Source organism: Dromiciops gliroides, chromosome 1 (genome assembly GCF_019393635.1).
Source record: "Dromiciops gliroides isolate mDroGli1 chromosome 1, mDroGli1.pri, whole genome shotgun sequence".
Classification (NCBI taxonomy): domain Eukaryota; kingdom Metazoa; phylum Chordata; class Mammalia; order Microbiotheria; family Microbiotheriidae; genus Dromiciops; species Dromiciops gliroides.
Genome location: NC_057861.1, coordinates 123,589,230 through 123,614,594, shown reverse-complemented (window position 1 = coordinate 123,614,594; position 25,365 = coordinate 123,589,230). Strand labels below are relative to the sequence as shown.

The following is a 25,365-nucleotide window of genomic DNA, read 5'->3' as shown; positions in this document are numbered from 1 at the left end:
TTATAGTTGGTAAGAAAACTCCAATGATAAAGTTGCCACTTGATGTCATTCTCTCCAAAAATGGTTCATTACTTAAATACATTTTTCCCCAAACATAAGAATCTCTTCCCTTTTACCTATTTTATTTTGAACTTTGTCCTAGACATTTAACTTTCTTGACATGTATTTCTTCTTTTGTTTTATTAACTTGGTTCTTCACTGTTGATAATTTAGGAAACACAGTTGCCCCATTTCACAATTAATTTTACCCTTTTCTTCTTGCTATTTTCATCTAGACATCGGTCACATTTTAGTATTTGTTCTATTTTTGTTAACTCACCTATTTTTGAAAATTAATGAAAAATACCTTTACTTTTCATTTTATCAACCTTAGGTCAAAGGCTAATGGGTTAAAATTAAATTAATTTGAACATTTAGCAATTTAATGATTGTTCTCCTGCCAAAAAACAAACCCCACCACACATGTATCTTTCATTTATTTTCTTTCATAGTTAACTTTAACTATGTTAGCCTTCATAGTTTCTTGTGTACTTCCCAATTTTGGGAGAGAAATTAAATAATACTATTTCATACACCTCCTTCTTCATTCAAATAACTATTTAGGATAGAGTAATGATCAAATTTTAATAAACAATTTTGAAGGACTGAACAAAGTTTTATATTTGACACTTTTTCATAACTATTGTCAACATCAAAACTAAACAGATACAACAAACAAATTAAACGTTAGGGTTTTTTTTTTTTTTTGATATGGTTATACAGGAAGAAAACATGTTCACATACCAAAATGCTTAAGATAGCAATTCCAAGACAACTTCAAGAGCTGGAAGGAACCTCAGAGGATTGCCTAGAATCCTAGAAGGAGTAAAAACACATCTAGGCATTGGCCAACACATCAACTATTTTAATTAGAACCTTAGAACTGATCCCTCACCCCTAAGACTACAAAATGCCCCATCTAGTCTGCTTCTCATATCAAGTCCTTATTATTGTGCTGCCCTTTTATTTCAGGATATGTTGGATAGAGCACTAGCTTTGGAGTCAGAGGAAATAATTTCAAATACTGTCTTTATTACCACTTGTTTATTTTGGGAAAACATACCTAAAATCTCTGGGTTTCAGTTTCTTCATCTGTAAAATGAGAAGACTTAAAGAGATAACCTTAAGGTCCCTTCTATCCTCAGATCTATGATCCTATGATCCCTTCAACTTAAAATCTAGGATCCATTGAACCTTATGTTAATCAAACAAACAAACTTTACTGAATTCCTATGTAATGGAAGGAACTTTTTGTTCTCAGTTGAAAAAATGCATGTCAACATTTTTCTTTGTTACTAAGTTAACCCTCTGAATCTGATAAAAAATTCAAGGAGGATACTAATGGAATTTGAAAGGACAAGTTCAAGTTAAATGTGCTTATCTTTTAGTCTCTAAAAGTCTTAGCTCTAGTTGAGGTCAAGATAGGGGTATTCAGCTTGTACTCTCAGGGAAGAGGTAAAAGGAATTTGCAAACCTTGAGGGGTAGGACTTCAAAGGTTTAAGAGCTAAGTGACTTGCTTGTGTCTTACTCAAATGTGCTGATATTTTAAAAAGTAAATAGGACAGGGGCAGGTAGGTGGTTCAGTGGATAAAGCACTGGCCCTGGATTCAGAAGGACCTGAGTTCAAATCTGGCCTCAGACACTTGACATTTACTACCTATGTGACCCTGGGCAAGTCACTTAAACCTCATTGCCCCTCCAAAAAAAGTAGAGCAGTGGAAAATGAAGTTAAGTGCAAAGTGATGAGCCCTCTATAAAGGAAAGCCTTTGAATGGAGTTTATTACACCATCCTCCAGTCCTCCAATCAAAAAAGAGAAGAAATTGTGATATTTATGGAAGAATTATGGCAGAGTTTCCTGAAACATCAAATCTGGCAACAAATGCTTTCTCATAATACTTTATAGAGACAGAAATTATATCAACCTAGAAAGCATCTCTAGAGACTTGGGAATCCTAGGTTCATTATAATGAAATAGTGCTAAATCTCTTACTACTACATACCACCCAAGAAACTTTAGAACAATATAAATTCATGAATTTCTCCATCCAATAGAAAATGTGGTCTAATAGAAAGAACAGTGGCTCTGAAGTTAGAGGAATTTGGCTCAAATCTTTACTTTGCCACTTTGTACAAAAAAGGATGCTGTAAGGAGAGGTACTTGGCCCAAGGGCATGCTGTTTCTAGAGTTGAAATCAAATAAAATTGTTGGTGGAAAATGTGAGGAGTTTGTTGTTCCAGCTTCCAGCCCTCCAGTCAGAGGGTAGAGACGACTGAGAGACCTGAGAGGTTTTGAGTAGCAAAAGCTGAGTCAATTTGCATGGCAATGTGATTTCAGGTCATTGGGGAGGCATGTATCCTAAAGGAGGCTGCTGTTACTGAAGCCAAAATCATGCAGAGCCACTGACAAAAAAAATGAAATAAAAACCATAAGCATGTTTTAAGTACCTATTATGTTCTACGAATCTTTGACCATAATATACTATCCTTATCCCCATTCCTTTTTTTCTCTTCTATGTCCAGGGTTTACCTCATTAAGCCATGCTCCTCTTATTCCACACGCTAATCCTACAAAAATGTGATGACAACTTGACTATTCCCTTTAGTAGAGTACCATGATATAGTGGATAGAGGGATAGACTTACACTGAAGACTTGGGCTCAAATCTCAACTATAACCCTTATTATGTGGACTTAGGCTAGCCATTAACCTCCCTAAGCCTTAGCTTCCTCATCTGTAAAGCAGAGGCAACAACACCTAATGTATACAAGGCAGTTGTGCAGCTTAGTTATGACTATACACACACACATACATACATACATACATACATACATACATACACACTTTTAGTGCTTTGCAAATGTTAAAGTGTTACCTAAATGTCAATCATTATTTGCTAAGATAGAATTCATTAATTCATTTTACAAACATCAAATTTTAATCTCATTTTAAAATAAAGCTTCCTAGATCTTGGAGTACCCCAAAATTGACCAGGATATTTAATGAAGTAATGGGATTCGGATCACCAGGAGAGTTCAAATAGAAGCTGCATTACTATTTGCTGGAAATCTTATCAAGAGGATCATCTGATTTCTTTTTTTTTTTTTTTTAGTGAGGCAATTGGGGTTAAGTGACTTGCCTAGGGTCACACAGCTAGTAAGTGTTAAGTGTCTGAGGCAGGATTTGAACTCAGGTACTTCTGACTCCAGGGCCAGTGCTCTATCCACTGCGCCACCTAGCTGCCCCAATCATCTGATTTCAATGCTTAACTCTGAGGAACTTAAAGCTCAACCTAGGTCCATATCTCAGACTTTTGAGCTATATCAGATATGAACAAATGTATCATTAGAGTTGATCTAGATGACCTGTGAAGTGTCTTCTACCTGGAGAAGTATAAAGCCAATGTAATCCAACTCTTAAATAGGGAGAGTTTCTCAATTAAAAAAAAATCTACCTATACACTTGGTTTTTGAAATTGGTCTAACAAAATAGATTTACTAAAATAAAAATATAGGAGACAGAGATTTTATACTCTGGAATCCATAGCTTCCTCCAGTTTGAAAGAAATTTTATTTATGTAAGGAACATTGTAATCCCCATTTCTGTCCTTGCGTTTTACCCTAAAGATAAATTTGAATCTTCCAAAGTGGAAAATGTCATACAAAACCAAGGATAGTCATTAACTGTCTAAAGTACATTACATTCTTAATTGATTTTGTTTTTAATTTGTCTGTATACCCAAAGGCAACATGAAAGGTCTTTACATTTTTTTAAAGACTCATCTCAACAAAAATTCAAAATGTCCCAATAAGACACCCAATTAAGGAATTGAAGGGGGTGTTTCCCTTCATACAAAGTTACTTCTGAGGTCATAATATGTTGTAATAATAATCAGGTTCCTTTTTAGTGTACACTCTTCAGGGGTGATGTTGACAAGTGGGAAGAACTCTTCAATGTTAATCAACAGACCTAAATCTATCACTGCCTAGCATTGTGACCAGTGACAGCTTAATCTACTGGAAAATGCAGATGGGGTGCTAAGACAAGCTAGCTGGCCTTCTTCACATAGTGACTATGAAGAATGAATGAATGTATCTGAAAGTATTTGGATAATTGGATATACTTAATTATTGTCAGTAAGAATCAAATCTGAGATAAAATATAAAGTAAACTATTTTATTAATGTGTACGTTTGAGCTAAAGTTCTTGACATTGTTTTCCCTCCTCCTTCCACAAATAAATCCATGCAAATTTTATATTGTTTTAAAAACAATTTATAATCCTTCATAATTTTCAAGAAAGGCTCTTGCCTATACCAAAAATTTGCTTTTATTAATATTTAGGAAATTATTCTCAATTTCCAAATTACTTTTAGCATAATACCAAAAATAAACAAAGTCTATATACACAGAAGGGACTGAAGTACAGGAAGACAAAGTTTTATGAAAAGACATTTGTTTTAAATTTATTTCCATTTTCTTTTATTTCCATGTTAAGTGAATTATTCATATCTTTATCCACTTACATATGAAAGTATTTATTTTTTAAATGTGGAACCAATTGCTTTTATGTTTATAGTTACAGATTGTAAAAGGGAAATAAACCAGCTCAAGAAGAAAACAACCAAACAAAGTTTAACATTGAGTTGTTGACATTTACAAGGAAGATCAAAAGGAGATGGCTATTGATAGAGGTTGATATGAGTCCAAGGGAGGTCTCCAATGAGTTCAACCTTGAAAAGATCATTTATATTAGAAGGAAGTAAGGGCAGACAACTAACACCTAATACAAAAAGAACGGCATGGATCTGTAAGCATAGTCTTAGGAAAGCTAAATATCAATATTAGTGGAGTTTGTTTTTTTTTTTTTAGAATAGTTTTTATTTTTGTTTTGTGGGGCAATGAGGATGAAGTGACTTGTTTAGGGTCACACAGCTAGTAAGTGTCAAGTATCTGAAGTCAGATTTGAATACAGGGCCAGTGCTTTATCCACTGCACCACCTAGCTGTCCCATATTAGTGGAGTCTTGTAAAAACAATGCTAACAATGTACATTTTGGATGAAAAATCAATGAGACAGACTGGCTCTTTTCATTGAACAAGAATATTATCAGAGGTGATGGATTAAAAACAATATGTCCAACTCCTATTTTGCCACCCTCTTCCCTAATAATTGAAATGGACTCTAAACTAGAGGTCATGGGGAAAAAGAGTTGAGAGAAGTAAGCCTCACCTGCTCCAAAGTGGAAAAGTGAATTCTGTAAGAGTAATCACTGGAAAAATCTAAAATATCTTATTAAAGGTGTGATTTGTGTTCAAGTCAACACATAATGTATCAACAACATCATCTCCTTATTTCTGGACAGTGCGTTTCAATGAATGTAGTTTAAAATATTATAATTCTATCAAACCTTTGACACTTTCTGAGCTTCAAGTCCACCAAGTTCCTCAAGATTTTAAAAATAGGCATTACACTCTTCACTCCATAGGAGTTTGAGTGTATTATTCAACCCAAGTGCCAAACTATGCCCATATTCCTACTAAAGTTCATCTTATTAGGTGGGAACTAAACTTTCAGTTTTTTTTTTAATTCTATTTCAGTCATGCAATTCATTAGCTAACATGTTAAGATTCATACCATCTGCAATTTGATAGTTATGCCATTTTAACTTTCTTCTAAGTCATTAATAAACATATTGAATAGCTATGGGCCAAGAACAAAGGCCTGGGTTATTTCACAGATCACTCTCTAAGCTGACATAGATATATTAATCAACACCCTCCCTAACCTCTCCATAGTTTGTCTATCAGTTGCCATGTCTTATTGCCTCCGTCTCCATAACATCCCTCGCATGTGTTTTCTTCTCTCATTCACAGAGCAACCACTCTAGTTAGAGAAGCTAGGTAGGGAGATAGGTGGCACAGCAGAGAGAGAACCAGATGTGCAGTCAGGAAGACTTAAACCTGAATTTTCCTCAGTCATTCCCTAGTTGTGTGACCCTAGCAAATCGCTTAATCTTTCTCAGCCCAAATGTCCTTGTCTATAAAATGGACAAAATACCATATACCTTCTAATGTTGTTATGGAAATCAAATGAAGGAAAATGAAGAGTGCTTTGCCAACCTTAAAGCACTAGATAAATGACATCATCACCACCATCATTTATTATTTATAATCTCTTGCCAGAATATTGAAAAAGTCTTCAAATTGCTCTCACTGCCTCTACTGTTTCCCTTCTCCAACTCATCCTATAAAAGCTACCAAATTGATACTTCTACATGACAGAACTATGTTACTGCTTTTCTCAAGAATCTTTGGTGGTTTCTGATTACCTCAAAATAGATGAAAGTCCCTCTATTTAGCATTTAGAGCCCTTCAAGAGCTAGCTTTCCAGGCTTGTTTTTTTTTACATTACTTTTCTTCACACATGCAGCATTTCAGCATACTGGTCTGAACTGTCTCCTGAATATGACATTCTATTTCCTTTTTTTTGTCCTTTAACAGGTTGTACCTCAGGTTTCCAACACCTTTCTTCCTAATCTTTGCCTCTTAAAATTCCCGTCTTCTGCCAAATTTCAATTCAGTTTCTATTTCTTTTCTTACTTCCCCTATTTGTTACATACCCCCTCCCAAAATTTCTTTAAATTTGAATATATTTCTATATATTTAATATTTAATTAACAGTTTGCATGTTATTCCCCCTTCATCTACCCACATTTGAATGTCAATTCCTAAGGTAGGGACAGTTCATTTATCCATTTATTCATCCATTTATCTATCTATTTATTTACTTTTCTTTTTCAGCCCCAGAATTTATTGGATTATATATGGATCTGGATGTTACAATAAAGACAAACATCATCTTCAGTTAAACTATTAGAAGAGTAATTGCGATAAAAATGGTATAGTTCAAAATTTTGAACAGGTGAAGTCTTTTTTCTTATTTCTGGGTCTAACTGAGGTAGAATGTAAATGGAATAAATCATGGCTAATGAACCAGAGAAACCAGGGAATTGGAAGGGTCAGTAGAATATATATTGAAGTTACCAAAAATTATGGCAGGGTTTAGGGCTAAGACAAAGATAATATGGTAAGAACTTAATTCATTGATGAAGGTGAATGGGTGAATGTAAATCACGGAGGTTAGCAAAAGGCAATCACAAAGAATGGGGTCAGGTCATTAATTAGATGGTATGAATGTCAAAGGAGGAAAGGTCATTGGATGATGGTGGAAGAATAAAGAGCTGGAAGTCACAATGTGAACAAAGGAGTTTGCCAGTTCTAAGGATGAACCAGTTCCGGAAAACCTGTTAAGGGATTTTTCACCAGGAGATGGCCAGGTTTCATTTACTGCTAAGAAGTTGAAGGAGTATAAGAGGAAAATTCTGAGAAGGAAGAGTAGTTTATTAAGGAAATAAAGTAGATTCCCAAGAGCGCAGCAGAATTAAGGGCCAAGGAAAGTGAGGTCTAAGGCAAGATAAAACTTATTGAGATAGGAATGAGATTCTAGTGAAATGTAGCAAAAGAAAGAGATTTTGTCTAGACAGGTAGAGGTTCTGAATAACCAGGCTTAGATGAGTAGGAGGCTATGTTGGAGGGGTGTGCTCAGGAGTACCAAGTAAGGAAAGATTTAAGGCAAGATTCTAAATAACTTCTCCCCCTAGTAATTATTAAGGTATGATTGCATTTGGAAATGGTCAGTACTTAAGGCACAAGATAGGACTAGAAGTTAAAAGAGGACTTTAACTATTCTCCCTACCAGGACCCAATTAGGAGAAGAGAAGATTTAAATAAGACAGGAAAGAATTGATGTTATCTGAATACAAACTGAAGTATGCATCCTTCCTTCCTTCCTTCCTTCCTTCCTTCCTTCCTTCCTTCCTTCCTTCCTTCCTTCCTTCCTTCCTTCCTTCCTTCCTTCCTTCCTTCCTTCCTTCCTTCTTCCCTCCCTCCTCCCCTCTCTCTTTCTCCTTGTATAAAATTAGTAAAATGGAAATGTTTTACACAACTGAATGCTTATAACCCATTTCAGATTGCTTACTATCTCAGGGAAAGGGAAGGGAAGAGAGGAAGGGAAAGAATTTGGAACTCAAAACTTAAAAAAAAGTTTAAAAAATGTTAAAATAATTTTACATGCAATTGGGGAAATAAATATTATTAAAAGTTAATTAAATGAAACATACTTAAAAAGTTGTCTAATAGAAAAAAATGACAATCTGATCAGCCCCAGAAAACATAATTTGTACCAATGCAGAAAAATGGGCTTTCTTGAGATGTAGTGATTTTTCTTGAGCTTGAACTTTTCAGAGGGATTCATACTTCAGTTAAAGGGTTGTCAAGGAGGACAGATTCTATTATTAAGAATAGATATTTTGAAATATTTCCATATTACCAAAATGTTAAATTCTGTTCTGAAACTGATATAATTATAGATGATGTGAGGTTTTTGTTTTTGTTTTTGTTTTTGTGGTTTTTCTTTATCTCATCTTGTTTAGAACTAAGCCATTATATTACATCCAGGTCCTTTCCTGCACATTGCCCCTTCTCATCCCCCAAACACCTGAAGTTTAGATTCTGCTCCTGGGATGCTAGAAACTAACAGCTGAATCTGAGAAATGCAAATTTGGAATTGTGTTCAATCAATATAATCAGACCTGATTTTTAGCTAAGGTCTGCTATGAATTAAGCTTAATCTAGATTTTATTAGATTTAGTTAGATTTTACTTATTAAAATTTTAGTTAGATTTTAACTTCTGTACTCCTGTACACCTAAACTCTTTGTTTTATAAAGCTTCCCTTTTTTGTGCAAGTTAAAGTTCACCTTTTTGTATGTAAGTTAATTGCTCACTTACTCTCATGAAAATTTAAAGAAATGCTACATGATGTTCTCAGAATATATTAATGAATTGCTTCAATAATCATAGACACCAAAGCCAATGAAAAATCCAAGCTTTGATTTAATTAAAATCATATGGAATTAGGGATAATTATAGCCCTAATGTTACAAATCGACCTACTTCCCTATTTTTGTTATACTCCCTATTCTTCTAGGCCCTATGAAAATGCATTAATATCAGGAATATGCATTAATTTGATGAATATGAACTTTGAATAGTTCCTTTCTATTGACTATAAACATGCTCCCTGGAAATCCCTCAATTGGTACTTGGCTACTAAGGAGTCTTGGATCTTTTTTATTGGTGATTACAAGCTTTGATAATAAATTAACCATGCTTGGAAATCCATGCTTCAGTTTCTTCTTATTGCAGATTTTTTCATGATGTATTTTTTCTTCATTCTTCCTGACAACCAGGTGTCCATGTTACTTTTGACCGGTATTAAATCTCCTTTAGTCACTTAGTAGCTATCTAACTCTGGGTTATATATTTAAACTCTGCCTCAGCATCTGATGTATTTTTTTATATTTATATTTACACATTCCTTCTTGTTTTCCCTTTTGGAATGTGTTTGTTGTATTCTTTATTAGAATGTAAACTCCTTGAAGCAGGAACTGTCATTCACTGTATTTGTATGCCAAGCACCTTAATAAATATTTTTTGAATGATTGATTCTGTTTTCAAAATACTCCCCCTTTGATATTTGGAAAGGAAGAAGCTAAAATTTGAAATGGCCAGTTGGTCTAAATTTAGCTAAACTAGTGGCTAAATATATTCTAAACCTGTCTCGTGTGAAGACTCAATTTAAAGTCTAAAAACAGCAAAAGGGTCGAAGTAGGACTGCTCCAAATGCCCAATTCAGCCATTTTTCTGTGGTCTTAAATGTCTAATGGAAGCATTTTTTTTTTTTTTGATGAGGCAATTGCGGGTAAGTGTCTTGCCCAAGGTCACACAGTTAGTAACTGTTAAGTGTTTGAGGCCAAATTTGAACTCAGGTCCTTCTGAATCCAGGGCCGGTGCTCTATCCACTGAGCCACCTAGCTGCCCAGAAGCATTTTGATGTAATGGATAAAGCACTGTCCTTGGCATCAGAAGGACCTAAATTCAAATCTGATCCCTAGCTGTGTGACCATGGGCAAGTCACTTAACCTTGTTTGCCTCAGTTTCCTCATCTGTAAAAATCGATGTAGAAGCAAAAGTCAAACTACTCTAGTATCTTTGCCAAGAAAACCTCAAATGGGATCATGAGACACAACAAAAATGATTCAACAACAACAAAAAGAAGAATTCAGCAGATGATAAGAAAGGAGCCAAAAATGAGATTCCAGAGGAAAGATACAGTCAACTCATCTCTTTGGGTTGGTCACAAAAAGAAGGATGATTAAACTCCCATCCAACATCTTCTGAGAAGTGGTAAAACAATTAGAGATGAAATATATTTCAGAGACTCCAAAAACACCAAAATATTTATAGCAACACTTTTTTTGAGGGGGAGAGTAGCAAAGAATTGGAAACAAATTAGATATCCTTTATGGGAAAGTGGCTAAGCAAATTGTGATACATTTATATTATTGAATATAACTATATTGGAGGAAATGGTAAACCTAAAGAATAGAAATATGAAAAGATTTACATTAATTCATTAAAAGGAAAGTAAGCAGGTACAGAAAGCAATATACACAATGATGTGACAATCTAAATGGAAAGTACGAACAATTGAAACTTAATATCGTCAAATTATAAAGAATTAGCTTGGTCTTAAAGAAGAGATGTGAGGCTATATTTCTTACTTCTTTAAGAAGGTCAGGGTCCATGAGGAGGTGAGAGTGGGGCAGAGTGGAACATTGCAGGTAATGATAGATTTATCCAATTTATTGACCAACTGATTTTTTTTCTTTCTTTAAAAACTATCTGTTATAAGGGGACGACTCCAAGAGAAAGGGTATAGAGAGGGGAAAAGCGGGAAATCTATACAATGTACCAAAATTTTTTTTTAAATATTAAAATTTTCCAGAAGTTGAATGAAGAACATTTTAAGGAAATAAAATGAATTCCTCTCTATATAAGAAAGAACATTTGCTGTTTAGGCAGAAGATAAGGGTTCAAATCTCACCATTGATGCTTATTACCTGAGTGACCCTTGGCAAGTTACTTAGATCCTTGGACATCCCTTTGCACATCTATAAAACAAGGTGGCTGAACTCCACTACCTATGAAATCACTTCCAGCTCCAGATCTATGACCCTCTGATTACTAAGGAAGGAAAGCAGCAGCAGCACCAGAGTCATGTAAAAGTGAGAGAATGTGGCCCAACATGAGACAAAATGCAGTGACTCAAAGAGACTGGGAAGCAAACAGAATTAAGCCCTGCCAACAGCAGTTTTGACTTCTAATCAAAGGACAGACTTTATACACACAGAGAGAATCTGGCAGGGGCTGTAGCTCACACATTGGATCTTTTTCAGACTCCCCAACAAACACCACTTGTAACAGCAGCAGCAGGCTCATTTTTAAGCATAAAGGCCAATATATGCATTAAGCTTCTAAAGTGAGCTAAAAGTACAGGCTATACAAGAGATGATACAGTGGGTTAAGCTTTTGCTGTTTATATGACATAAATTAAATTTATCCTTGTATAAGACAACCAATTTTCTGTTGATAGTATTTTTTCAAATTCATTAGAATGCTATCATATAAGATAAAAGTCAATTCTCACATGTGGCAAGAGCATCTATTTCAATAATTTTCAAATAAGCCTACAGAGGAAGGCATAATGTGTGTCCATTAGTACACAGGCACAACTGAGAAAGAATTGAAAGGCAATATGGAATAATGAAAAGAATCAGGAGAGTTTTGCCTTTGAATTTTATCTCTGATGCTTACTAGTTGCATGACCTAGAATGATTCATTTAACCAGAGGCTCAGTTTCCTTATCTGAAAGAGGTAAATGAGGTAATTGCCATATTTGCCTAATATGTTTGTTGAAAAGTAAGCACTTTGAGGGGCAGCTAGGTGGTGAAGTGGATAGAGCACCAGCCCTGGATTCAGGAGTACCTGAGTTAAAAACCTGGCCTCAGACACTTAACACTTACTAGCTGTGTGACCCTGGGCAAGTCACTTAACCCCAACTGCCTCGCTAAAAAACAAAAAAAAAAACAACAAAAAAAAGAAAAGTAAGCACTTTGCAAATGTTAAAATTTCATATAAATATCACTTGTCATTATTATCAACCAACCAAAAATATTGGGAGGGATCTAGTATTTAAGATCATCTCTCTAGGTAATTTCATATGTATTTTGTTTTCAAAGTTGAGAATGTATGCACAATTTATTGTAGCTTCCCCCCCCCCAATAGAATCTCATAGACTGTTATTTCTTCACTCTTCTGCTCATCTTTTAAACTATTAGGAAGTGCCAGAAATGGCAATGTGTCTAGTTCATAACCTAACAGCCAAGGATATACTCTGCATACAAACACAAGCCAGGAACAGGATTTATTTTTCCTGATTCCTATCATAAACCTGATACTTTGTCACTAACAGAATGAGCCTAATTTATTATGATCTACTTATTCAATAAGTGGTTATTGAGAACCTGCTTAGAGGATTTGATAAGCATGATGGTATTCAAGTAGCAGGACCAAAAGTTCTGCCTAGTCTATCTTTTCCCCAAAGAACAGATGTTATAGTAATAATACGAGCCCAAAAGCTCTGGGAATGGTATTCCTCCCCACCAATCCCCTGCAGAACACCAGTCTTGCTTCCAGCTGAGCCCTTATAGCCAGCATCAGAGGAAGGAAATGCTGTGGAGAAGGAAGCAGCCATTTTCACTAGCTGCCTGCCAGTAGTAACACACAGGGCAGGTGAGCCAGCCTAACTGAAATAGTAGGGTACTCTAAGGAAAAAATAGGAGGCATCATGTGCCAGATAAAGTTAAACTACTACCTCCACCTTGACCACCACCATCTCTCCTCAGACTTATATGGAATCTCAGGACCATGAACATAAAAGCCTTAGTAACAGCAATGTTTCCTGCTCAGTGTCCACAGACCTCATTTGGGGAAGCAACCCCAGTGGAGATAAGGTCCTTAATTGCTTCTATGGGGAAACTAGGTAGTGCAGTGAAGTGGATAGATAGAGCATGGGGAATGGAGTTAGGAAGACCTGGCTCAAATCTAGTCTCAGATGCTTACTAGCTCTGTGACCCTGGACAAGAGTTAAGGCTAAAATTCTAGCTAGTCTGTCTAAAATATCTAATGAGTGGTCGCCAATAAATTATAAGCTTTAGCAAGAGTTACACTTTTAAGCATTTATTAAGGAGAATAAGAATTTGGTAAAGAGAGACAGAAATGCCTAGATTTCTATCTATTAAAGGGAGAGCACATTTCTAGCTCCCTTCTCCACCAGCATCCTCAGAAAAGAGTGCAAGTCAGAGGGCCAGGCTCCCCCTTCCCACAAGCAAAAGTCACTTCCTGACACCAAAGAAAAGATGGGTGGTCTTGCCCTCAAAGACCTTCACCTCATGGGCGGAGCTCTTCTACAGTAAATCTCCAGCAGGTGGCGTCATTCCAATTGTTACACAAGTCACTTAACCCTATTTGTCTCAGGTTCCTCATCTATATAATGAACTGCTGAAGGAAATGGTGAACCATCCCAGTATCTTTGCCAAGAAAACCTCAAAAGGGGTCACCAAAAAATCTGACACAACTGAACAACCATAACTGCTTCTGAGGGCACCATAGCCTCATATACTAAAGACCCATAATACAAAGTTCTTGCCACCAAAATCTTTGTTTTTATCAAAGGGTTCAACATCATAAACTGGCATGATTTTATCAATAGAAATGACATAAGAGACATTACTATCTGCTTGGTCCCTGGAAGATAAAGACTACAGAAATTTTCCATCTGACTTGTCTCTAAAACCTTCCATATGTAGTTTGTCCTACATTAGAATGTGAGCTCCTTGCAATCCAGTACTGGCTCACTTTTCCATTTGTATCCCCAGTTCTCCATAGACTACTTTGCATAGTGTAAGTCCTTAATAAATGTTTTATTCATTCATTCACTCATATTTATTTATTCATTCAGTGAAGCAGAAAATGGAAAGAGGAATTTCTCAGTAGAGGAATATGGCAGAAAAAAAGAAGAACTTTATTGGTGATCAGGACATTCTTTAGTCAAACATGCTTTGAAGCAACCTGTTTTGAAACAACCACATAGACATTCTTAAAAGAAAAAAATGCTATATTCAAAGAGGAAGGACTGTATTTAAATGCCTTGAAAATACAAGTTCATAGCTTTAAAAATGGAAATGATCTATGAGCTCAGAAATACCTATTTTTATTTTTTGTCTCCATATTACAAATTTCCAGCATGATATTTAATATTTGTTTGTTTATTTATTTATTTTTGCTGAAGCAATTGGAGTTAAGTGACTTGCTGAGGGTCACACAGCTTGTGACTGTTAAGTGTCTGAGGCTGGATTTGAACTCAGGTCCTCCTGAATCCAGGGCTGGTGCTCTATGCATGATATCTAATAGTATCTAACATATGGTCAGCACTTAATACATGTACACTGAATTGGCGAATTAAATATATGAACAAAGTTTCTTTCAACGTAGCATAATTTTGAGGAAATGTAACTAAAACAGTTCAATTCAACTGAGTGAGCATTTCATAGGCACTTCACTATGGTTTAGAGAATGAGCAATGTAAGGGTAGAAGAAAACAAGAAAAAGAAAGAGAAGGAAAGAGAAAGAAGGAAAGAAGGAAGGTATCTGTCTTTGAGAACCTTTTACTTTACTTCTACTGGAATCTAGAATCCTCCACTGACTTCCAAGATATTATTCGTAATATATAGGCCTGCCCATGATCCTCTTCTGATCAAAAGACTTTTAATGACTCCCTCTAGGAGCCAAAGCCTCTAGGATAAAATACAAACTTCTTAGTTTGACTTTTAAAGCCTTCCATAATCAGGTTCAAATTTCCATTGTCAGCCTTAATTCATGTGTTTCCCCTTTACATTCTATGTTCCTGTAAAGCTGGATTACTGTGCTTTCTGTCCAAGGTGTCATCCTCTTTGGAATCTATAGCAACTTTCAGAATCTTCATCTTCCTTCAAAATTCATTCTAACTGGAAAGTCTTTGGTGGAATCTTCCTTGATCCACCTGTCCCTCCTCCAATATCTTTAGAGTTTTTATCTTATCTTTAACTTTATAGAATGTAAACTCCTGCTTAGTAGGGAACTATTTTATTTATTTTTGAAGACTCAACATAGCCCAGTGCCAGACCAGGGAAGGTGCTAGAATTAAGTCCTTCATTTGTTCTCTTCACTCCATTTCTAGAAATGTACTTAACAAAAAAAAAAAAAAAAAAGAAAGAAAGAAAAAGAAAAAGAAAACTCAGGGGCAGTTAGATGCCACAGTGGATAAAGCACCAGCCATGAATTCAGGAGGACCCAAGTTCAAGTAGGGCCTCAGACACTTGACACTTACTAGCTGTGTGACCCTGCAAAAAAAATATAGAAATGTACTTAATTGTATTCTGATGATAACTGCCTAGGAGTGGCATACCCTAGTCTAGTACAGTAGTTGCCACACCAAAAAAGTTTATGGTACAATAGCTGTCATTTAATAAGTGACTAATGAATATATGTCAGATTTTCAAAGATGGAAAGAAGAAGCAATAATCCATTATTAAAAGTTCTTGCAGGTCAGTGCTAAGTTTTTAACTAAATCGAAAATAGGTAAAAACAAATACTAAATTTGCAATAATTATATAAAAAGAGAAGTGAATGAGAGTAAAAGCAGAAAATTTAAGTAACTGAAGAGGATTTATTATTTATAAACTGTACGGTAACTTATATTGGGTGTATTTTTTAAAAGGTCCTATGGTTCCTTTTTTTTTTTTTCTTTCGGAGACAGTATAATGTAGTAGAATTCATACTGTGTGTATAGTCAGGTGATTTTGGCTCTAGACCTGTTATCAATACTTTCTAGCTATGGGGTGGTGACTAAATCACTTATCTTCTTTAGGCCTCTTTTCCATCAATAAAAAGGGACTATTAATAATTTTCCATTTTATTGATGGAAAGAGAAGTCATTAACTTACCAAAAATGTCATTACATTTCTTTAAATAGTTAGATATTAAAGAATTTTAAATGTGATTCAGTTTACAAAAAAGTCAGTTTACATGCAACTTTCAGGAACATGTGCATTTAGTAATTTTCTATGAATTTGGGAGGACAGAATCATCAATGTGCCTTAAAAGCATAAGATTATTCATAAGGGACATTACCACTCTAGCTACTGATAACAAAGCCAGAGTTGAATGTCACCATGTATTTTAGAGCATCTTTTAAAAAACAGACTACATAGTTAAAAGACAATATTGTTATTTCATATATATATATATATATATATGCACACACACACACATATATATATATATATATATATATATATGTGTATATATATATATATATATATACTAAAGCAAACCAACCTTGTCCTAAAGTTTGTAGGATGAGGATGTCCATCATATAACGATAAGTAGTCATATTCCTCTTCTAGAGCAAATGACTGGAAGACGATTTGTATTCTGTTCCGTTCTTCTGCTATTATTACCCATGTACAGTTTGCACCATTTGGATAGCCATATGGGAAGCCAGGGCTCTCTATAGTGCCATTGAGTCCTTTTAATGTTCCACCACATGTATAAATAAACCCTGCAAAAGAAAATACATGAAAGTCATCAGTACTATGCAATGCAAATCAAAGTCAATTGTGAGGTCAAGAATTAAATTGAAAATGGAAGGATATAGCTTTCATACAATCATAGATTTAGAACTGGGAGGAATCTTAAGGGTTATGTAGTCTAACTCCTTTTATTTTACATATAAGAAAACTGTATTCCAGAAAGTTGGTCACTTACCCTATGTCACATAGTTCCTCTGATTCCCAATCAAGTCCCTTTTTCACTGAAACACATTACAATTTTTTAAAGCATCACTAAGCCAGATCTAAACTTACTTAATATTTATAAAGCAGTGGCTAGAGCACTTGGTTTGGAGTCAGGAAGACCCGAGTTCAAATCCAACCTCAGACACTTACTAGCTCTTTGATTTAGGGTAAGTAACAACTTCTGTCTCAATTTCCTCAACTGTAAAATGGGGATAATAAAATCACCTACCTCTTAGAGTCATTGTATTCAATGAGATAATATTTGCAAAGTACTTAGCTTATGTTGTAAGTTTTTAAAAAATGCTTGTTTCCTTTCTTTAAGGAACTTGAGGGATAGTTAATCAACATGCATTTATTTAGCAATTGCTATTTTTTCAAAAGCAGGAACTGAGCTATCATTGGATATGTAAATTTAAAAAACAACAACATAAAGCAGTATTTGTCTTCAGGGAACTTATATTCTAATGAGGAACATAAAATATGTAGATTGGAACAAATAAATCAAAGTAAATGGCAAGTAACCTTAGAGGGAACAGCACTAGCTTCTATGCTGAAAGGAAAGGCCTTCTGGAGGAGGTCAGGGAGACTTAAGTCTCGAAGGAAGCCAGGTGTTAAGAGTCAGAGATTGAAAGGGGTTCCAAGTAAGAGGGACAGCCATTGTAAAGGCATTGAGACTGAAATGGGAGATATGTGTCATTTTTAAAGGAACCAAATCTTAGTTTGTGTGGAAGGGATTACAATTAAAGGAAATCAGGTAAGTAAGCAGGGACCAGGTTAAGGTGCTTTAAGTGCCAAGTAAAAGATTTTATATTTGAACTGTAAGGGCCAAAATTAATAATGGGAAAAGTTAATTGGGTGGCTTGCCTTAATATTAGTGTAAGAAAGGAAACAGCCTCTTTCTAAAAACAAAACAAGTTTATTAATGGGAACAAGTTTAAAACACTATCTGAATCAGACAAGTGAGATTAATAGAACTGGAAACAATGTATAAACAATGTATAAATCTCTGGGGTAAAAAGGCCCCAGGCACCCAAACCTGCCTCCAGCCCAGCTAACTCCAAAGAGCTTTGCTTAAAAAAACAAAACAAACAAACAAACAAACCCACCACACCTGAAATCTGTAGCTTTAAAGAGAATCAACTGTGCAGGTAAGTAAGGTGGGACCAGGTTATAAGGTGCTTTAAGTGCCAAGCAAAAGATTTTATATTTGAACCTAACTGTATTAGAGGGTTAATGGACTTTGGGGAAGAGTTATAATATGGTCAGGTGTGCTTTAGGGAAATCACATTGGTGACTGAGTGGAGGATGGAGTGCTGAAAGACTTAACCAAAGGAGATCTATTAGAAGATTATTGCAATAGTCCAAATGAGACTTAATAAGGGTCTGAACTATATTGGTGACTTGAATGAGTGGAGAATCAGCTGACTAGATATGTGGGGGGTGGCGAGCACAAACAGAGAAAAGGAGAGAGACAGAGAGAGAGAGACAGAGACAGAGACAGAGACAGAGACAGAGAGACAGAACACGAGAGAATGAGCTGGTGGTGAGCTTGTGTGATTGGAAGCATTGTGGTGCCCTGAACAGTAAACTCCAGGAGTTTATAATCTAATTATGCATATAAATGACAGTCTCATTTTTTTGTTGAACAATTATAGTAATCACATGAATAAGAATAGCAATTCCACGAAATAAAAAAGCAACATTGGTAAATGTTTTTTCATTCAGTGATCCCATATGCCTATGATTCATGTAAAATAATCATTGAACATTTTAAGTGATGTAAAGGTCAATGGAAAGAAGCAAAGTGAGTATACATATACTATAGTATATTAAACATTCAATATTTTTCTGGGAAGAATGGAATAAAAGATCTAGAAAACCTATGTTCACAAATTGAGGTGGGCCAAGACTTCCTCTGGGTCTTTTACTGTTTCTTACTTGGTCTATCTGTGGCCTATTCCTTCTTTTTATCTTACTTGTCCTCTCCCTATTCTTTTAATGCATTTGGCTTTGATCAGATCTTTTATGTTGCTTCTTAGTTCAGGTCCTCATTGGTAATATTCTTAAGCCTCCTTACCCACACCAAATATGTTTTAACATACTTTAGGTCAGTAGCTCATTATACTCTTCCTAGGATAAACTCATATTTTAGGTGTCCTATGAATTGGAGTAATCAGAATAATACAAAACACTGCTATTAAAATAAAAATAGGTGTTTTTCAATGGTTTTAATTAATTAGAACTTTATTTTCTCAAGAAGTTGGAAACTGCTTCATAAAGAATTGATATTTATTATCACCAATAACAATCAAGATTCCAATATGAGGAAACCTTTTAAAAATATTGCAAGAGATATTTTTCTCTACACTAAAGTGAAAGACTATGCTATCAGGTGCAGTGTGGTTGTGATAAAGCAGTGAATATATTCAGAAAATGCCCAGAAAGGATGATGAAGGAAACTATAATCCTAATGTATAGACATACAACATCTACGCTCCAAATTAGGCTATAGCAGTTCACTATGCACCAGAGAATAGGATTCAACGTAAGATTCATCTTGGATCCCATGATAACTCATCCTTACACAGCATTTTAAGGATTATGAGGTTTTTCCTGAAAATAGCCTTGTGATGCTGATGGTACAAATGTTATTATTTCCATGCATTAGATGAGGCAAGATGCTCAGAAATGTAAGTGATTTGCCCAAAGTCACACATCTAGTATGTGTCAGAGATGGGATTTAAACCCAGGTTTCCTGATACCAATTCTACTTCTCTTGCTTGCATATTACAATGCTTGGTATGACTTCTATTCCAAGGTATGTGTACCAGAGATAGCAAAACATTAATCATCAAGTGTTGAATTCTTCCTTTATATTTCAAATTCACCAAGGCAATCCAAGAAGAAAAATGAATGCAGTCATATAAATATCAATCAATCAGTAAACATTAAGCGCTTCCTGCAATATGTGTCAGGCATTGTGCTAGGCAACAAGAATACAATTGTAAAAATGAAATAATCTCTGATCTCAAGATTCTAACACCCAATTAATGGGATAAATCACATTCACAGTTAAATTATGTAATAATAATAATAACAGCTGAAAGCTAACATTTATGTAGAGCTTAAAATTTTTACAAAAAATTTCACGTTATCACATTTGTTCTGCACAAAAACTCTTTGAGGTAGGTGCCTCACCCTTTTACTGATGAGAAAACTGAGTCTAAGAGAGACTAAATGACTTGTCCAGTATCAAACAGCTAATAAATGTCTGAGGCAGGATTTGAACTCAGGTTTTCCTTTTTTTTTTTTTAACAATAAGCATTTATTTTGTTTTTTCCAGTTACATGTAAGGGTAGTTTTCAACATTTATTTTCATAAGATTCAGAGTTCCAAATTTTTCTCCCTCTCTCCCCCCTTTCCTCTCCCCTCCACAAGACAGCAACCAGGTTATATTTGTACAATCCACAAGTGCTGTTTTTATCAGTTCTTTCTATGGGGATCGAAAGTAAGATTCCTCATTAGTCCCTTGGGATTGTCTTGGATCATTGCATGGCTGAGAGTAGTTAAGTCATTCACAATTGCTCATTGAACAATACTGCCATCATTATGGACAATGTAATCCCAGCTCTGCTCACTTCACTATACATCAGTTCATGTGTCTTTCCAGGTTTTTCTGGGATCATCCCATTTGTCATTTCCTATAGCACAGGACCATTCCACCACAATCATATACACCAGCTTCTTCTGTAATTCCTCAATTGATGGACATTCCCTTGATTCTCAATTCTTAACCACCACAACGAGTTGCTATAAATATTTTTTTTGTACAATTTCCCCCCCTTTTCTCTTTTTCATGATTTCTATTGTTTTTTGTTTTGTTTTGTTTTGTTTTGTTTTTGCAGGCAATGGAGGTTATGTGACTTGCCCAGGGTCACACAGCTAGTAAATGTCAAGTGTCGGTGGCCAGATTTGAACTCAGGTACTCCTGAATCCAGGGCCGGTGCTTTAACCACTGCGCCATCTAGCTGCCCCCTCATGATTCCTATTGTTATCTGTTTCCCTTCCATCCTATTCCCTTCCCCATGGTGTTTATTCTATTATCCATCTTCTTTCATCCTGTTACTCTTCAAAAGGGATTTGCTTCTGTCAGTCCCCTCCCCCAATCTGCCCTTCCTTTTTTTGCCCCTCTCTCCTTATCCCCTTGCCTTTGATGTTTATTCTATTATCCATCTTCTTTCATCCTATCCCTCTTCAAAAGGGATTTGTTTCTGTCTGTCCCCTCCCCCAATCTGTACTTGCTTCTTTTGCCCCTCTCTCTTTATCCTCTTCCCCTCCTATTTTGTTGCAGGGTTAGAGAGATTACTCCACCCAATTAAGTGTATATGTTATTCCCTTCTTGAGCCAATTCTAATGAGATTGAGGTCTTTGAGCCAATTCTGATGAGTGTTAGGCTCATTTACTGGCCAGATTAAATATATCATACCACCTAGTTGGGTGTGTGGGTGTTAGTTCCTCCTTAAGGCTACTCTGATGAGTTTAAGGTCTTTGAGCTTTTTATGATGAGTATAAAATTCATTTACTGCCCTGCACCTCCCTCATCTCTTCCATAAGCCTTTTCCTGTTTCTTCCATGTAGGATTTCACCTTTTCCCTTCCCCTCCCCCAATGCATTCCCCTCACCCCTCAGTTTAACCCTAAAGATGTCATCATGGGGAAGCTAGGTGACAGTGGACAAAGCATCCACCCTGGACCCAAGGGGATCCCAGTCAAAACCCAGCTTCAGACACAAGACAGTCACCCACTGCACAACCCCAGGTATGTCCCACAACTCCAATTTTTTATGGTTCTCTAGGGTCTTGTATTTGAAAGTAAAAATTGTCATTCAGTTCAGGTATTTTCATCACAAATACCTGAAAGTCCTCTTTTTCATTAAAGTCCCATTTTTCCTCTGAAAGTTTATGCTCAGTTTTGCTGGATATGTGATTCTTGGTTGTATTCGCAATTACTTTGCCCTCTGGGATATCATATTCCATGCCCCCCAGTTGTTTAATATAGAAGCTGCTAGATCTTGTGCTATGTTGAATTCTTTCTTTTTGGCAGCTTGCAATATTTTCTCCTTGACCTGAGAGCTCTGAAATTTGGCTATAATATTCCTAGGAGTTTTCTTTTTGGGATCTCTTCCTAGAAGTGATTGGTGGATTCTTTCAATTTCTATTTTAGCTTCTGCTTCTAGAATATCAGGGCAATTTTTCCTGAGAATATCTTGGAAGATGATGTCTAAGCTCTTTCCTTGATCGTGGTTTTCAGGAAGACCAATAATTTTCAAATTATCTCTCCTGGACCTATTTTCTAGGTCAGCAGTTTTTCCAAAGAGATATTTCACATTGCCCTCTATTTTTTTATTCATTTGGATTTTCTTTATTGTGTCTTGGTTTCTCATATATTTACTGGCTTCCAATTGTTCAATCCTAATTCTTAGGCAATTATTTTCATCAGAGAGCTTTTTCATTTGGCCTTTCAAGCTGTTGACTTTTTTCTCATGTCTTTCCTGCATCACCCTCATTTTTCTCTCCATTTTTTCCTCTACCTCCATAACTTCATCTTCAAAGTTCTTTTTGAGAGCCTCTATGGCCTGAGACCAATTCATATTTTTCTTGGAACCTTTAGATATAGGGGCCCTGACATTGACATCTTCTTCTGAGGGTGCACCTTGATCTTCCTTGTCACTAAATAAACTTTCTATGGTCCTCACCTTTCTCTGCTCATCTTGCCTTTCTTTTTTTTTAAGTTGACTTTTCCTCCTTAAAGTGGGGCACTGTTTCCAGGCTGCAGTATCCCAAGCTTCAGAAGTCCCAGCTGGTACAATTTAAGGAGGATCAGGTTCTTCACTCACCTGGCCTGTTCCCTGGTCTGTAGATGACCCCAGACCAACTTGCTAATTAACCAGCTTTATTTGTTGTTGTCAGCTCTGACAAGCCTGTGCCCCTCTGCCACCTGGGCCACTGCTACTCAAGCCTACCTCCTGGTTTCCAGCAGGGGTGAAAAATGCAAGTTCTGCCTCACCACCAGCAGTCTCCCCCCTGCCAAGGGCTCAGTCCTCTCACCAGACTGTGAGCTTAATTCCAGTCAACACTGACACTTCAGCTGATTCAGAGGTTCTGGGGGGTCTCCTTCTCTAGTGAGGTTTTCCTGGGACTGGATTTGTGTCAGGGTGACTGAAGGGTTGGGCTCAATTACTGTATCAGCACAGCAGCTCCCTCTTTCTGACCTTCCAAGCCATTCTTGTTTAGAAGATGATTTCAGCACATTCTTCTGTTGGTTTTGCTGCTCCAGGCATTGTTCTATGGCATTATTTGGACATTTCTTGGATTGATTGTGTCATGAGTTCAAGAGCTCACTGCCTTTCCTCCACTATCTGGGCTCTGCCCTGGAAGTCAAATCCTGTCTTCTCCCTCCTTTTTCTGCCACCATCAACTCCTTTCTGAAGCAAAGAGACAATTTCCCATTCGTTGAGTCTCAGGTTTTCCTAACATTGGGTGGAGCACTTTATTGTGTCACCTATAAATATGAATTATTTTGGAAGGGAGGAGGGTGGCAGGATACCACTAACAACTAGACTAATCAATAAAGGCACACAGGGGGCAGCTAGGTGGCACAGTGGATAAAACACAAGCCCTGTATTCAGGAGGACCTGAGTTCAAATCTGGTATCAGACACTTGACACTTACTAGCTCTGTGACACTGGGCAAGTCACTTAACCCTCATTGTCCCACAAAAAACAAACAAAACAAAAGGCACACAGGCATGAGACAGAATGTCTTGTGTAGGGTATAGCAAGTAGGCAAATTTGCCTGAAACATAGAGTACCTAAGGAGGAGTAATTTGTAATTAGTCTGGAAAGAGAGAATAGAAATAATTTTAAGTGACTTTAACTGTAAATGATCATTTTACAATTAAGAAGTGGTCAAAGGTCCTGAATAACATTTCTCAACAGAATTGCAAACTATTAACAAACATATGAAATAATACTGCAAATCATTAATAATAATATAAATGTGAGGGCAGCTAGGTAGTGCTGTGGATAAAGCACTGGCCCTGGATTCAGGAGGAACTGAGTTCAAATCCTGCCTCAAATTCTAGCTGTATGACCTTGGGCAAGTCACTTAACCCTCATTGCCCCCCAAACCCCACAAAAGGGAAAACATAATGATATGAATGTAAGTTGAAACAACAATGAGGTTCATCTAACATTCAATGAATTGAAAAAGATTACTAAAGATAGGAATATTTAATGTTGAAAATGTTTTGGAAAGAAAGGCACAGTAGTGCTTTTGTTGGTGGAGCTGTGAATTGGAACAATAATTTTGGAAAGCAACTTTGAATTGTGCAATGTGCCTAAACATCATTTATTTTGATCTAAAGATTTCACTGCTAGGCATACATACCATGGAGGTCACTGACAAAAATCAAACCTCTCTATATGTATAGTATATGTATAGTAGCATTTTTTTGTGGTAGCAAAGAACTGGGCACAAAGTCTATTGATTGGGAAATCTCTAAACATATTGAGGTACATAAATGTGCATTTCTTATGCTTTAAGAAATGAAAATAATTATGAATCTATGAAAGTATGAAAAGATTCAAATGGTTTGATGTAAAGTAACCATATCCTGGAAAACAATATACACATTGACAAGAACAAAGACAATGGAAATAACAATAATTGCCAAACAAAACTGAATGTTGAAAAAATTAAGAACTAGTTTTCACCCACAGAAGAGATATGAGAGGACACTCCCCCCCCATATACACCTTTTTTTTTTTCCAAAGGGTAGGATCCACAAGTGGGAATCACCATATATAACCAAAGGGTTTTTTTCTATATTGATCAGTATTACTGATTTTTCTATCTATCTATCATCTATCTATCTATCTATCTATCTATCTATCTATCTATCTATCTATCTATCTATCTATCTATCTATCTATCTATCTATCTACTATCTATCTGTCTGTCTGTCTGTCTGTCTGTCTATCTAGACATTTATTTTTTAATACATGTCATTACTGATGATTCTCTGGAAGGAGGAAACAAGAGGAATACAAAGGAAAATATAGGTGACATGAAAACAAAAGACGTCAATAGTATTTTTATATCTATAAGACATATATGGTAGACATTAAAAACTTGTATATGTTAATATATTTTTATTTATGCAAGAAAAAATGGAATGAAACATTTTTTATGAAATGCAAAGAGCAAAATAAATGAACGAGCCCTTCGAAATTACTTCTTGAAGAGCAATTACTTTGAAGCCTTAGGTTAATTAGCTATCACCCATTTCTATTAGTTTTCTGCCTGAACAGCTTCCAATTTGAGCCTCATATTTAAATACAAGCATGAATCCCTTCAGCTACAATCTGATCTATGGACTGTTTTATATATTTTTAAGTCCCATAACCC

The 25,365-nt window shown here is 35.9% G+C and overlaps 1 protein-coding gene across 1 annotated transcript in view; it reads right to left on the bottom strand.

Annotated features, from left to right (window-relative positions):
• The window catches only part of CSMD3 (CUB and Sushi multiple domains 3), a 1,584,452-nt gene that overhangs the window by 1,361,786 nt on the left and 197,301 nt on the right, over nucleotides 1–25,365 (bottom strand). Inside the window, 1 exon segment of the mRNA XM_043974157.1 lies at nucleotides 16,441–16,663. Coding sequence (XP_043830092.1) covers nucleotides 16,441–16,663 — 223 coding nt within the window.